This window comes from Scylla paramamosain, chromosome 3 (genome assembly GCF_035594125.1).
Source record: "Scylla paramamosain isolate STU-SP2022 chromosome 3, ASM3559412v1, whole genome shotgun sequence".
Taxonomy (NCBI): domain Eukaryota; kingdom Metazoa; phylum Arthropoda; class Malacostraca; order Decapoda; family Portunidae; genus Scylla; species Scylla paramamosain.
Window position 1 is genome coordinate 34,183,022 of NC_087153.1, and position 15,000 is coordinate 34,198,021.

At 48.5% G+C, this 15,000-nt stretch overlaps 1 protein-coding gene across 1 annotated transcript in view; it reads left to right on the forward strand.

Annotated features, from left to right (window-relative positions):
• The first annotated feature begins 2,790 nt into the window (after window positions 1-2,790).
• LOC135094183 (uncharacterized) overlaps window positions 2,791-15,000 on the forward strand; it is a 123,788-nt gene continuing 111,578 nt past the window's right edge. Inside the window, exon 1 of the mRNA XM_063994040.1 lies at window positions 2,791-5,429. Within this exon, the coding sequence (XP_063850110.1) occupies window positions 4,070-5,429 (1,360 nt within the window). The 5' untranslated portion in view covers window positions 2,791-4,069. The remainder of the gene's footprint in view (window positions 5,430-15,000) is intronic.

A 15,000-nucleotide genomic window follows, 5' to 3' on the forward strand; every position in this document is an offset into this window, starting at 1 on the left:
AATAAAAGACTACACTATTTACCTTCCTCCTCCCCATCTCTCACTGATCTTCACCACCACCATCACCACTACATGCACCTCCTCCTCCTCCTCCTCTCATCTCGTCCTTCCACGAACTCCTCCGCGATGCCCACGGCGCTAATAACATGGCCTGTGTTCGAGAGTGGTTCGTTACGGCTCCTCGGTACTTCGAAAACAGAGCCTTAAGTGAAGCCTTCTCTGTACTGGAATTTTATTGAACTTTTCACCCAAATGACACGTCCACATTTTCTTCACTCCACCTCTCCACCTCTGTTCCTTGATCGTCCACCAGCCGCCCCAGCCTAGCATCGTAAAAAAAACAGGAGGTTTATCAAAGTTTTTACTGACAATTTTTTTTTTTTTTCTTTACTGAGGAGCATCTCTGGGTGGAGGGTGTGTGAGGGACGTGGCCGCCGCCCTGTTCTTCTCTTCTCTTTCTCGGAGAGGGCGAAATGAGTTCCTGCGATGCGTCCTTGTGTGTTTTAGAGGAGAGATAGAGGGAGGGGAAGAGTGGCATGAGCGTGGGACACCTCATGCGTGTTGATTGACCTCTCGCCCGTGCCCTTTTCACATACAAACAGAGAAGGATCCAACTCGTGGCCTTGAAGTACGCCACTCGCGGGAAATCTCAAGGTTAGATAAGTTCAAATTTAAACGCACGTATGGTTCTCTTTATTTATTTTTTCTCTCCATATTTTTTTTTTCATTAATCTAATATTTGTTGAACGGTGCTTTCTGTTTCCTTACCTATGTTTTTTTCTTTTTTTGTGGTTTGCATTGTTTCAACAGGTAGACAACTATGGTTAATTGACGGGGCTGTAATAAGTTAGCGGTGTCTTGAGCGGCAGGCAGGTAGTGCTGATTAAGATTCAGATCAGCACATGGATACCAGGAACCAAATGGTGTGTTGTGGTGGTGTGGTTGATGGTGAGGTTGGTGGCTGGTGGCGTGTCGGTGGCGTAAAGTGCATTGTAGCAGTGGTACGTGGTGTAATGTGGATTGGTGTGTGGAGTGGGGTGGGGTGGTGTGTGGTAAGATGATGTAGTACAGTATGACGTGATGTGGCATGATGGTTGTGATACATCATTGTTGCTTGCTGTGACTTGATAAGATGTGCGTAAGTTCACACACACACACACACACACACACACACACACACACACACACACACACACACACACACACACACACACACACACACACACACACACACACACACACACACACACACACACACACACACACCTCATCTTTTATTAGCTATTATTATTCCGAAAAAAAAATCATCCAACACTCTTCACTTTAATCATTAACCTGTCGTAACCCTTCTTACAGGTGGAAATTGCCTTTATTATTACATTTTAACTTTTTTTTCCACAAGCAAGAGGTTTTTCTAGCAATTTCCGTTTTCTCTCTCTCTCTCTCTCTCTCTCTCTCTCTCTCTCTCTCTCTCTCTCTCTCTCTCTCTCTCTCTCTCTCTCTCTCTCTAAATTATAAGGGGAAACATTCTGTCTTTATATTTCATGCTGGCGAGGATGTTCATATAGGCAGGTAATCAGGAACTTTCCCTTCCCTCCTCTACCTGCCACGGTGACGCTAAGCAGGTGTGCCTGACGGGCTAATTTACAGGTGTTCCGGGAAGGTGTGCGCCCGACCAGGTAGCACCAGGTAAATTTGGGTGCTGTCTTACCGGGAACACTCACACGCATAGTACCTGGTGAGTTGAGTTTGGTGACCAGAGATTTTTTTAGGAGTAAACTTCAATAGTGTCGTGGAGTGGAGTGTGTTAGTGAAGGTGCCTCAGTGTGAGAAATGGTGAACAATTGCTGATGATGGTGAGGTGAGTAAAGAGGGAAGAAGAGGGATGAGTTATGGGGTGGGTTAGGTTACAATGGGCAAGGTTAGGTTACGCAAGGTTATGTAATGTTACGTTATGTTAGGTTTGGTTACATTAGGTTAGGTTAAAGTGAGGTTAGAGAAAGTTAGGTTAGATAAGGTTAGGTTACGTTACGTTAGGTTAGGGGAGAGAGAGAGAAGTCGTGAGTAGTTTCGAAGGAGGGTAAGGTGGATATAATGAAAAATAGGTGGGTTCAAGGATAAAAATTGTAACCTGCGTTAGGCGGGCAGGTACGAAGTGAGTGAGGTGAGGTGGTCTGGAAGGGAGTGAATGAATGAGGAGTGAGTGAGGTACATGACTTGTCAGCGTGACGAGTCTATAAAAAAAATACCAATGGCCGGGGTTTCTCTCTCTCTCTCTCTCTCTCTCTCTCTCTCTCTCTCTCTCTCTCTCTCTCTCTCTCTCTCTCTCTCTCTCACAAAATCAGGAAATTTCATGGAGAGCTCTAGAATTTATTACTTCACGAGGGAAAAAAACTATGAAGGTCAGGAACAAGGAATCAAAACAAAACCTGCCAATGATCATGGTTACAATGGCAAGGAAACGGGGAGAGAGAGAGAGAGAGAGAGAGAGAGAGAGAGAGAGAGAGAGAGAGAGAGAGAGAGAGAGAGAGAGAGAGAGAGAGAGAGAGAGAGAGAGAGAGAGAGAGAGAGAGAGAGAGAGAGATAGTGAAAAGTATAAAAAATCATCATCAGCAGCAGGTCTCTGTAAGCCCACTGCACAACAAAGGTTTACAAAATACAAATAAGAAAATCCAGTCTCGCAATCGTGTCTAGACAAGCTAATGCCACAACATAACAAAGCAACACAGCAACACCAAGACTCTGGACAAAGGCCTCGCTACTCCAGCAACACGTCAACACATGCCGTGCCGCCCCCCGCTCCCCCACCCTGCCATCTCATTCTCTGCCAGTTTTGCTTTGGGTGATTCTGTTTCATACTCTTTGACACTGCTCGCCCCGTCAGCAGGTCACCAGTTGGGTTACCATTCAAATATCCACCTCATGACGTCACTAGCCAAGTCAGGTCAAACAGTAACAATCCAATAGTGAGGAAAGTACGTTCGAGGGCGTGGCGCGGCGCGGCCTTGAGGGTCTCCGGGAGGCGACGCAGCAGGACGGTTATGGAATCCAGGCCGCTTGAAGATGCTCCCGGCGGACTGAGTTGCCCCGCCCCACCAGCATTCCAAGAGGCTGACTTAACTCCTGTGTAGTGAGGCGGCGCAACGGCCGTTGGTGCTCACACTGGCTCGGCGAAGGCCGGGGAGCACACAAGGCAGCAGCCAGGGTCAGGCGAGGTCCTCGACCCAGCACGAGTGTTCGCGTCCCGTTAAGACCCAGTGACATAATCTGAAGACCTGAGCTCGCGACGTCGTCATTTCCGGTTGTACTGCTCGCTGTGCTCACCAGCCGCTGTTTCCGGCGAGTGAGTCCCCACGACACAGGTGTGAGGCAATGGTGAGTAATAGGGATGAGTGAGTGTGTGAGTGAGTAAGAGGAGGCCTCAGTGTGTGGCTGAGGCTGGGAGCGTGAGGCCGCGGTGGAGCACGCTCGGACAGGGCGCCACATGCTGCCGCCCGTCCAGAGTCCTGCCGCTGACAGGGCGCCGCCGCATTGCTCCTCGCGACACTCTCGGTTACGCTCCCCCAGACTTGTGTTCGAGTGAGCAGTGTGTGTGGTGACGCCGCGCCGCGAGTGATGAGTGTGGTGACAGTGACCAAGCTTTTTAATGAGTCAGTGTGCCCAGTGCTGTGGTGGCGAGAATCGAGCGCATACATACACACAAGGAAAAATTTTCGTCTGGCGCATATGCAGAAAATTGTAGTGAAAAGTGGTGTGTATGTTTCACGCAACGCTCCGCGAGTATTAATGGCCCTCGCGCCGCCGCCACGTGCTGTGCCGAACCCCGCCTCCCATGGATAGAGTGATACCAGAAGTACAGAGTGCACAGCAGGTGAGAGGAGCGGCGAGCGTGTGTGCCTTCGCGTGGTCCGCCTCCCTCTGCTGCCCGCGTCCTCGCTGACTAAGCCGTGAGTCAGGTCCGTCTTGCTCACAAACGCGCGTAGGCGGAGAGCTGCACGTGCTGGAGGGAACCTACCCGACCCGCGCCGCACAACGCTGTACCCGGGACCAGGTGTGACCAGCAGGCAGGATGACCGTCGCTGTGGCCGCGTCACTTCACGACCTGCCGCTGTCCCTCGCCCTGCTGCTCGGCATGGATGACGTCCCAGACGCCCCGATGCGTCACCCTCCCCCTCCCCCATACACCCCCCGCACTACAACGCCCACTACCACCCACGGGCCACAAATACTACACACCCTCTCCACGCCCACGCACTCCCCAAGGACGACAGGTGACCCACTCACTCAACAAACCCTACCGAAAACAACGTTCGACACCTTCATCCCTCACCATCAAGCCTCGACCTCCTTCGAGAGTTACCCTGCGGTTAGCGGCCCTGCAGGTTCCTCCTCCTGGGGTGGAGTGTCCCCTGAATCTGCTATCACGCCTTCACTGAGTTTTTATGGGTCACCCGCCCTCTCCAGCCCTTCCCCTCGTCCGACTCCAACGCCAGAGGGCACGGCATACTCACATCACACAGAGAGGGCCTCGCACAGAGTCAGCGTTACCGTGACCGACTTATCATCGGCCACCCCAGAGAATATTCAGGCGCAGAGTGATTACACCGGCACCTTTACTGAGTGTGGATACAGCGCGGAACCAAGTCCAGGCCCGAGCTACACCTCGCTGGCCCAGCTGGTGAGCGAGGACCTACCTGGCTCCTCTGACTGGTCCAGCATCAGCGGCGCCACTGTGGGTCTGGAAGGGTGGGGAGTGGACCCACTTCCGCCCGCCTGGCCCTCCCCCGTCACTACTGTCACCGCACCCAGTGACCCTGCACCGACGTGGGTGTGGCCCACCCAACCCACAGGGTCTGAAAATCCATGGCACCTTCAACCACCCCCGGTGTGTTCCCCGCCCGGTGAACATGCTGCACTCAGCCCAGCCAGCAGGGAAGTTTCTCAGGGGTTCTTCCGCGGGAATGGCGCACCCCATGGCCGCCGCTCCGCCTCCCGCTCGCCTCTCAGCCCGGCGGGCGCTGCGTCAACCCCCTCGCCCCGAGGGGACCTCCCGCCCCGCTCCCCGCTCGCACTGCCAGGCTCACCACACGACACGCGCTCAGCAGACCGGCGTCGTTGGAGAAGACGACAGCAGCAGCAACAGCATCAAAAATCTCAGCAGAAGGGTGAAGAGGAGGAGGGTGTGTGGTGGGGGTGTGGTAGCGGGTGGCGGCGGTGGTCGGGGCAGCCCCGCCGCTCACACAGTCTGGTCCCCATGGAGAGTGCGGGAGGAGCGCGGCCGGTGGAGAGTGGAGGCCCCAGCCCCTTGAGAGGCAGTTCCCCCGGTGACCACACCCCACACGCCCCGGAACAACACACGTCACTCGACGAAGGTCAAGACGACGACGAGGACGACGACACAGAGGAGAGTCGAGTCTGCGTCCCGCCAGGTGAGTCACCAAGGTTTAAACAGTTTGAACTGCGCGCGCAGCAGTCGCTGTGCCGGCGCGCAGCAGCGCTGTGCTGGCCGTGGCGGGGTTCAGGCGTCCGTGGCACCGTGCCTGGACGGGATCCTCAAGGGGGACAGGGACGCCTGAGCCTCAGGTGGACAGCCACGTGCTCGGTGCGTCGCACCACAGCAAGAGTGGGCGGTAAGAGCCTAGCTAGCCCCGCCCACACCCCGTCCCGCCACGCCCTCCAGCTTCGCCATCTTATCAGGCGCCTCGCATATTCCTGTGTTCCGAGCAGCGTGGCTGCAGCTTCTGCCTCACGTGGTGCTTGCGGCAGCGTACACGGCGGGGCGCACTTCCTGCATGCACTGGCGGATGCTGTCTGCCCGGAGACCGTTGGTTACCTTCCAGGAATCGCAGGCGGCATGTGTGGTGGAGGGTCGAGAGGGTAGGGGGAGGGAAGGAAAGGGAAGGGAAGGGAAGGGAGGGGGAAGGATCGGGTGGTTGCCGAGGATCATGGCTCCTACTACAATGAGTGCTGAAGTTGTACCGCTGCTGTCACGGGGCCGCGTGTCACGAGACTCGTCGTGGTTCCGGCGGCAGGGCGGGGACGAGGGCTGTGGAGGAAGCACCACCAGTACCTTTCCAGCAGGTGGTTCGCGATGCACACCTTCATGGACTTGGCAATTTCTCGTTCATGATTGCTGAGTGACGGGAGGTGTAAGGGGAGGGGGTGGACTGCATGGGTGGTGGTGGTGGTGGTAATGGTGACAGTAATCAGTAATAGTGACAGGAAGTTCGGCTGCGTCACGTTGGTGGTGGTGGTGTTGGTGGTGAATGTCTTAGTTACGGCTGATGAGTGTGGTGTATGGTGGTGTGGGGAGATGCAGTGCTGGGGAGGGCGAGGCGCTCAGAGCAATGCATCTTGTGTTACGCTGTGACGGCTGTCTTGTCTCGCGGCGTTGCGTGTGTGTGTGTGTGTGTGTGTGTGTGTGTGTGTGTGTGTGTGTGTGTGTGTGTGTGTGTGTGTGTGTGTGTGTGTGTGTGTGTGTGTGTGTGTGTGTGTGTGTATTCCATATTGTACACAGCGTCACTAAATACCCCATGTTTCTCTGGTCAAACTGATGCTAAAAGTTACCTGTGTTCGTGTCTCGTGTTACGAATGGTCACCCGTTACAAGAGCAAGACACATGACGCGGGGTGCCGGCTGCTGCTGCTGTTGCTGCTGTTGCTGCTCTCATCTGTTATTGCTGCTGATTGTGTGAATTATTCTGTTTTCGTTGCTGTGGACAACTGTGTGTGTGTGTGTGTGTGTGTGTGTGTGTGTGTGTGTGTGTGTGTGTGAATATAATCATGAGTGATTGGCTCATTGATCGACTAGAGGCGTGGTGCCAAGCAAAGCGGTCAAAACTGAGGTGCAATGCTCGGCATGTAGTGCATGACGGGTGAGGGCGTGTGGTGGAATCACAAAAGGGTGTGGTGGGATGTGGGAAGGGGGTGGTGTGGGTGTGGAAAGGACAGCACTGGGCTTCCTACCCACCGGAACTGTACAGGACAAGCGGGAGTGGCCGGAGGGGCAGATGGGGCCCGGCAGGGTTTGGAGGCCCGGAAGGGGATAAGGGACTTGGACTCTAGGGCAAGTCTTGAAGCCTATCTGGAGAAGGCGAAAGGTTTGGGCAATGAAATGCTACATTTAGAGACTCAGTCCCTGAGACAAAGACCTAAGATTCCGGCATGACTATGGAAAAAGAGCTGCAGACTTTAAGAGAAGTTTAGGGAGTGAAGAGAGAGACTTGAGCCGCGGAGTGCGAGAGAGGGCAAAATTGGCATCAGAGCATCAGGTGTTGTATGTCGGGGCCGAATAAGGGTTCATCGGGGCCCCGCGGGGAGGGTAACGGGAAGGTGAGTAATTCCTTCGGACTTCACCAGTGACGAAATCCAAGCGGACCAGAGACACACCGGGAACACAACGGCCCATCAGTTACACTCCATCCCGGTGCAGCCACAACACAGGTGCGGGTCAGGTGTGTGTCTGAGGGCGTGGCGGCGGTGTGAGAAGCATCAGGGCGAGTGCACATGTGTAGCTGTATTTGTAATAAGTCAGGGAAGCGTTCTGGCAGCTTCTCTGAGCCTCTGTGTGGGCATGTAGAGTGATTCATGTCCCCTAAGAGGTTCCCCGAAGAGTGTACGGCTGTTGGTGAGTCAGGACGTGCCTCCCAGCTCAGCCTCTGGTCTCCGTCACTTCCCTCCTGCTCTTCGCTGTCCTCTCACTTCACGTTCCTGGCCTGGTTATCTGAGTTAGAGTGCTTCAATCAGAGAAAAAAGCTCGTCGCCAGCCAGCCGCCGCAGCCCTCCGGAGCCTCACCTTCACCTCTCCTTCGCAGCTACGCGTAACACCTGTGTGCCTCTCAGTGTGGTCGAATCCCCTTTGGTTCAAGTCAGTTTCTCTCCCGCGGCGGGTGAGTGCAGCTGTGGTGACGATAACTCACTGGCGAGTGCGTATATGTGGTTAAGCAAGATTACTCAGAGTATACTGAAAAATCAAGCTTTCTAAGGATGCCACTCTGGTGCAAACTTACCCTCGGTGCTTAAAATTCTGAATTTTTAGTGGTGATACAGTAAAGCGCCGGAAACCATTACTCGCTGAACAAAATTGTCTCGGAAAAATCGCACACGAAGAAAGAAAGAACGAAAAAACCGCGGTAAAAAATAAGTTCTTCAAAGAAATTAAATCAAAGAGAAATCAAAGAGAAATCTGGTCAGGTATTAGAAGATCATGTGCATGCCTTCCCAAATTTGGTGGCAAAGCAGAACAACTAGCTCGTGAAAGAATAAAGAAAAAAGAAAAAAAAAGCATGGTAGTCGCATTCAGGAGTTTGTAAGACTGTGCCGGCATAACACAGATGTACTACGTCTGAAGATAAAAAAAAAAAAAGTCTTGAGAAGGCAAAAGAAAAAATACAAAGAAACTCAATAAAAGGTGAAAACTGCTTTGGCGAAAATAGATAAATAAATAAATGAATAAATAAATAAATAAATAAATAAATAAATAACTGCTTCACCATTAAAAAAAAAGAAGAGAAAAGAGAAGATACATTTTTCTTTCTATATATTTTTGTCTTCATAATATAAACTTGGTAAACATGGAGGCGTGGTGCATCTATCGCAAAATCACCACACGGACGCCCGCCACAAAAAGAAGCGCATCACGAGCATTGCGGAGAAGCAGTGAGGTGCTGAGGGGGTGAAGGTAGGAAGGACCTGTGTGTTCGGCACTTCATTTGTGGTTGAGGTAGATAATGTCTCCTCCTCCTCCTGCTCCTCTTCCTCCTCCTCCTTCTCTCGTAAGACATGTTGTGTAATACTTAGACAAGGCAGGGGAGTCAATAGCGAGTAGTAAAATTGTACAAGGTGTCGGAAGGCTTGAGGGAAGACAGAAGGTGTAGATGATCGACGGAAAATGCAAGGAGGGAATGCTATGTGTGTGTGTGTGTGTGTGTGTGTGTGTGTGTGTGTGTGTGTGTGTGTGTGTGTGTGTGTGTGTGTGTGTGTGTGTGTGTGTGTGTGTGTGTGTGTGTGTGTGTGTGTGTGTGTGTGTGTGTGTGTGTGTGTGTGTGTGTGTGTGAGAGAGAGAGAGAGAGAGAGAGAGAGAGAGAGAGAGAGAGAGAGAGAGAGAGAGAGAGAGAGAGAGAGAGAGAGAGAGAGAGAGAGAGAGAGAGAGAGAGAGAGAGAGAGAGGAAAGGTTACGGGGATGTTGGTTGCTTGAGGGTGAAGAGGACTGTTCCTCCTCCTCCTCCTCCTCCTCTATCTCCTCCTCCTCCTACTATCTACCCCTTCAACTACTACTACTACTACTACTACTACTACTACTACTACTACTACTACTACTACAACCACCACCACCACCACCAGCTTCCTCCTCCTCCTCCTCTTCCTCCTCCCCATCCCCCTCCTCCTCCTCCTGTTTCTCCTCCTCCTCCCTCCTCCCCCTCCTTCTCCTCCCCTCCCTCCTCCTCCTACTCCTCCTCCTCCTGGTTATATAATTTCAACAGCTTTTTGCTTGCTCAGTCGGGGACCCAGACTAAGCATGGCATGGCGGCCTCCCTACAGATCCTCCTCCTCCTCCTCCTCTTCCTTCTCTTCCTCCTCCTCCTCCTCCTCCTCCTCCTCTTCCTCCTCCTCCTCCAACAAGCCCACCACTCAAGTCCACAACACGTCCCTGACCCAAAGCTCGCCACAACACACACACACACACACACACACACACACACACACACACACACACACCAATCACCTACAGACGCATCACCGCATCACAGCTTACAGCACCAGAGTGGACGCGGCGCCTCCTTCATTCTTGCGTGCTTGTGTGATTTTCAGTGTCCTCTTTTTTTTTTCTCTCCCTCTCTCGGTCTTTTTTTTTTTTCTTGTCTGTCTCCGGGAAGCAGTCAAGCACTCTCTTCCCTGCTATTATCTGTGGGCATAGTAGTGAGTGCTCTTCTGTGTGTGTTCCTCTCCCTCTCTCTCTCTCTCTCTCTCTCTCTCTCTCTCTCTCTCTCTCTCTCTCTCTCTCTCTCTCTCTTGCACTGCCTTGTCTACTCTCCACATGCACATCCCTCCTTCTCCTTTTTCTTCTCTGTGTTCGTCTAGCTCTCTTGCTCTATCTCTCTTTCCCTTCCCTTCTTTTCTTTCCTGCTACGCTTGTTTTCCCTCCCTCTCAATTCTCTTTCTCTCTTCTTGCCCTCTTTCCCTTCCTCACATTCTCTTTCTCCCTTCCCGCCGTCTCTCTTTCCCTGTCCTTTCTTTGCCCTCTGTGTTTTCCCTTAATTACCACACCCTCTTTCCTTTCCTTCCTCCTCCTCCTCCTCCTCCTCCTCCTCCTCCTCCTCCTCCTCCTCCTCCTCCTCCTCCTCCTCCTCCTTCTCCTCCTCCTCCTCCTCCTCCTTGTGGTTTTGCTTCACTCCGCTTGTATCATGCTCTTTCCTCTTCATGTTCCTCTGACTCTCTCTCTCTCTCTTTCTCTCCCTCTCTCTCCTTGAATGAATTTAACCCTTTCCCTCCTCCTCCTCCTCCTCCTCGACTCAGCTGCCTCTCCCTCCCTCTTTTCCCTCTCCCGCCTTCTCTCCCTCGGCCTCTGCTTGCATTCGAATCTTGGAGCAGCAAAAAAGCGGAGGAGAGAACGAGACAGTGAGAGAAGAGAAGGTTAAGCAATTAGAAAGAGGAACACTGAAGATGAGACAGACGAGAGACGAGAAAGTGTAATCGACAGAGGAAGTGTGTGTGTGTGTGTGTGTGTGTGTGTGTGTGTGTGTGTGTGTGTGTGTGTGTGTGTGTGTGTGTGTGTGTGTGTGTGTGTGTGTGTGTGTGTGTGTGTGTGTGTGTGTGTGTGTGTGTGTGTGTGTGTGTGTGTGTGTGAGGGAGAGAGAAAGAGGGAAGAGCGTAAAAAGGAAGGGAAGGACGAAAGCAATTTGAAAGGGAAAATATATCGGAAATTCAACATGTAAACAGAAATAGACTAGACACAAAATAAGGAGTAAACAAATGCTGAATGTTATTGCAGCTTGTTATTACTGATAGAAAGTCATTGTCACTTGGCTTTCATATTACAATGCCTTCCAAAGACTCAAGTACGAAGATGCGAAAACTACACACAAAAAAAAAAAATAAATAAATAAATAAATAAATAAAAACAAAAATAATACCGTTTTATAAATCTTCATACAGTAAAGTCCTAAACACTGATACAAGACAATGGCTCACCACTAATACCCGCCAGTCATGGAGCGCAACGGGAAAAGAGGAGTTACAGTTTTAGCGGCACACTGCATGATATTATAGACCACTAGCGCGGAATATGACACGGCAGTTTGGCTGAATTGTGGCGCAGCAACGGCCGTTTCCTCTTGGCGCCGGTAACATTAAGGAAAAATATGCATACAACACTGTCAGTCTTTTAACACGGTTCTAAGAAAAAAAGTGTAGAAAAAAAGGTCGTACCCTGCTATATATATAAAATAAACGCGTATCATACATTGTCTACGAAGAGAAAACGGCCCAAAAAATCTTGGATATGAAATTACAGTAAACGGTAACGCTACTTTATGAAAGAGAAAAGAAAAGAAAAACTTTAAAATAGTAAAACATATAACCTCAGTGATACATAAGACACATAAAATGATCCCTACAGAGAGAGAGAGAGAGAGAGAGAGAGAGAGAGAGAGAGAGAGAGAGAGAGAGAGAGAGAGAGAGAGAGAGAGAGAGAGAGAGAGAGAGAGAGAGAGAGAGAGAGAGAGAGAGAGAGAGAGAGAGAGAGAGAGAGAACCAAATCTACCTAAAGCAGAGATTGAAAACATGCGACGAAATCCATTTCAATTTAACAATTAATAAAAAAAATTTTAAAAACTTCGAAAAATAGTATGTAAATCCGAAGAAAAGAACCAAGCAAAGAAATACATAAAACTAATAGAAATTCACCAAATAAAAACATCAAATAACAACAAAACAACCAGGCAAAAGAAATATATAAACCTAATACCGATTTACCAAGTAAAACATCAAATAACAACATCGAAACAGGAAAAAAAATAAATAAATAAATAAATATAACGAAAAGAAAAAATACGAAAGTGAAAAGTAAAACACAGCAAAATGGACACCTACTTAACAACACGAAAGACAACACAAAAAAAGCTTCGCAACAATAAAGTACCAAGCCCTGTAATCTGTATACACGTGCGTGGCGCTAAATTAAGACCACCACGTGCCAGGGTCAAGTTCACATCGTCTAGTCCTATTGATTCCTGGACGGCGGCAAGACACGGGAGGGTATGGACACGCTGCGGCAGAGGTGCGTGTGGGGAAGGACGGGCGAGCGAAAGGGAGAGAAGGAAGATAGGAGCCACAGAGAAAGGTGTTTAGAAGAGACGTGACGAAGGGAAGGTGTGTGAGATGAGGACAGGGCGGGCGAAATGGAAAGAAGGAAGGAGAGAAGAAAAGTAGGGCAGAGGGAGAAAGGTGCGGAGACCAGACGAGAGAAGGGATACAGAGAGAGATAGAGAGAGAGAGAGGAGGAAGGAAGGCAAAAGGGTGAAAGAAAAGATGGAAAACAAGAGTAGCACCAGACGAGGGGAAGGACAGAGGTAAAACGTGACGGAGACATCGAAAAAAAAAAAAAGAGAGAGAGAGAGAGATAGAGAGCGCGTGAGAAATTAAGGCAATGAAGTATGGATGAAAGAAGGAAGAAAGAAATGGTGATAACAGAGAATTTCGATGAATAGATAAAGAAACTGGCCAAATGAAATAACATATACTCATTCATACGACAAGCTACTTGACAGAAGATAAATAAAGAGAGGATACGATAAAGAATAAGAGTAACAAGACAGAAATTATAATAACGAGGCGAGATAAATAGATAAAAAAAAAAAAAACTGGCCAATGAGATAACTTATAATCATTCATACGGCAAACTACGTGATAGAAAATAATAAAAAGAGGAACTGATAGGAAGAGAGAGAGATAGAGAGAGAGAAAAATAGTCGCTTGCGTGATCTCCCCCTTCCCTAGTCTGCCTTCGATCTCCTGCCCCCCACTCTCCCCTCCTTTTTCGCTCCCCTTTCCGAGAACAAATTTTACCTCTCCCCCTTCTCCGTTTTGCGCCGCACTCGTCTCCCCCCCCACCCGCGCACCTTTTCCCTCTCCAGTCATGTCTGTCTCGCCTCGTCTCGTCTGAGTGGCGTTCGATTCTATTGTAATATGAATGATCTGACGGTTTGCAGGTACTGTAAGAAAAGTGGCTGAAAATATTGTAGGAAAAAAATATTCGATTGGCACATGTAACCCCGTACTGTAAGAAAAATGGCGGAAAATATTGTAATAGAAAATAGTTGAATTTCACAATGTAACCCCGTTTTATAAGAAAAAATTACCTAACATATTACAAAAAGAAAACTCTAATTGCACATGTAACCCGTGAACATGTATGAAAATTTTGTAGTGAAACACACACACACACACACACACACACTCGAATTTCAATGCGACATCGTACTATACGAAAATGTACAGCAATATTGCAGCTAAGAAAAAATCGAATCTCACAATGTAACCCCGTAGTGAAAGAAAAATGGCTGAAAGGTATTAAAGAAAAAACAAACTCGTATTTCACTTGTAGCCCAAAAAATCTCCGGTATCCAGCAATTAATGTCCATAATGTCCCAAAATTCACTCGCATTACCGATAAAACACTCCGCTTCTCAAATAAAATCATTATACTATAATGGCGCTGTAATTTTCAGAGATATATTGTTTTGTCGCTTCATGAAAAATAAACTCAAGTTGCGGAAATAAGTTGGTAGCGTCCGATTGAAGAGAAGAATCTATTAAGTTATTTTCAGAGGAGCAGGAATTAAGCTTTTTTCTCTCTTCTCTTTTTTCTTTTCTTTCTTTGTTTTCGTGAGTGTGCGTGAATTAGTTTTTGTAGCAGGAATAAACTGGTCCCGTCCGATCAAAAAGGAGAATCTGTTAAATTTTTTAGGGAGCGGGAATTGAGCTTTTTATATTATATATATATATATATATATATATATATATATATATATATATATATATATATATATATATATATATATATATATATATATATATATATGATTTTTTTTAATCACTATTATATACACAAGTTTCCGTAGCCTTCGACCAGTTCGCTTTTCATATCATATCATAAGACGAAATCTCAAATGGTCTGGTGTGTTCTCGTGCGCTAACTGGAAATTGTCAGAACTTACACGTAAAAATAAGAAAACTTGACCAATAGAGATGATTTGGATTTGCACGTTTTTCTCTAACAATCTAAAAACATTCGGCAGACGTTTAGCTAACTCGACGGAGGTAATTTTTCTTCTCTTTTTTATGTTTCTCCTGTAAAAGTGACGGTCGGAAGACTTCCAGGGACACAGACACTTGTAGGCACCGCTAACCCAGGTGTTGTTGCTTTGAGTGTGACGCCTTGAACCCCTAAAAGGGGTCTTGGGTTAGATTTCTTACGGGGTTAGAATTTTTACCAGTTCAACTTTTTTCTGTTCCGCGTTTAAAAAGTTGTATGACTTATGAAAGAAGAAGCCATTTATTTTCGGGAGACAAGAAAAAAATAAATAATGATGATATTGCACTACATTATTACTGTGTGTGTGTGTGTGTGTGTGTGTGTGTGTGTGTGTGTGTGTGTGTGTGTGTGTGTGTGTGTGTGTGTGTGTGTGTGTGTGTGTGTGTGTGTGTGTGTGTGTGTGTGTGTGTGTATTAATGTGTGTGTGTGTCCTAGAAAAATAAAAAGAAACCTACATCCCATCCTACGAATTAAAGAGAACAAAAAGAAATCGACAAAGCCACCAGCAATAAAAACAACAGTTGCGGTTAGTTTAGCGACCACATCCTGCTCTTCTTCCCCCGCTTACCTTACTAGAAGTGGCATATTTAGTTTCGCTAGTTACCTTCACTTTAAACCAACATATCTCGTGGTATCTCTTCTTCCTATGTCCTTCATTATTAACAGAGAGCATGTTGGGCGTGGCGG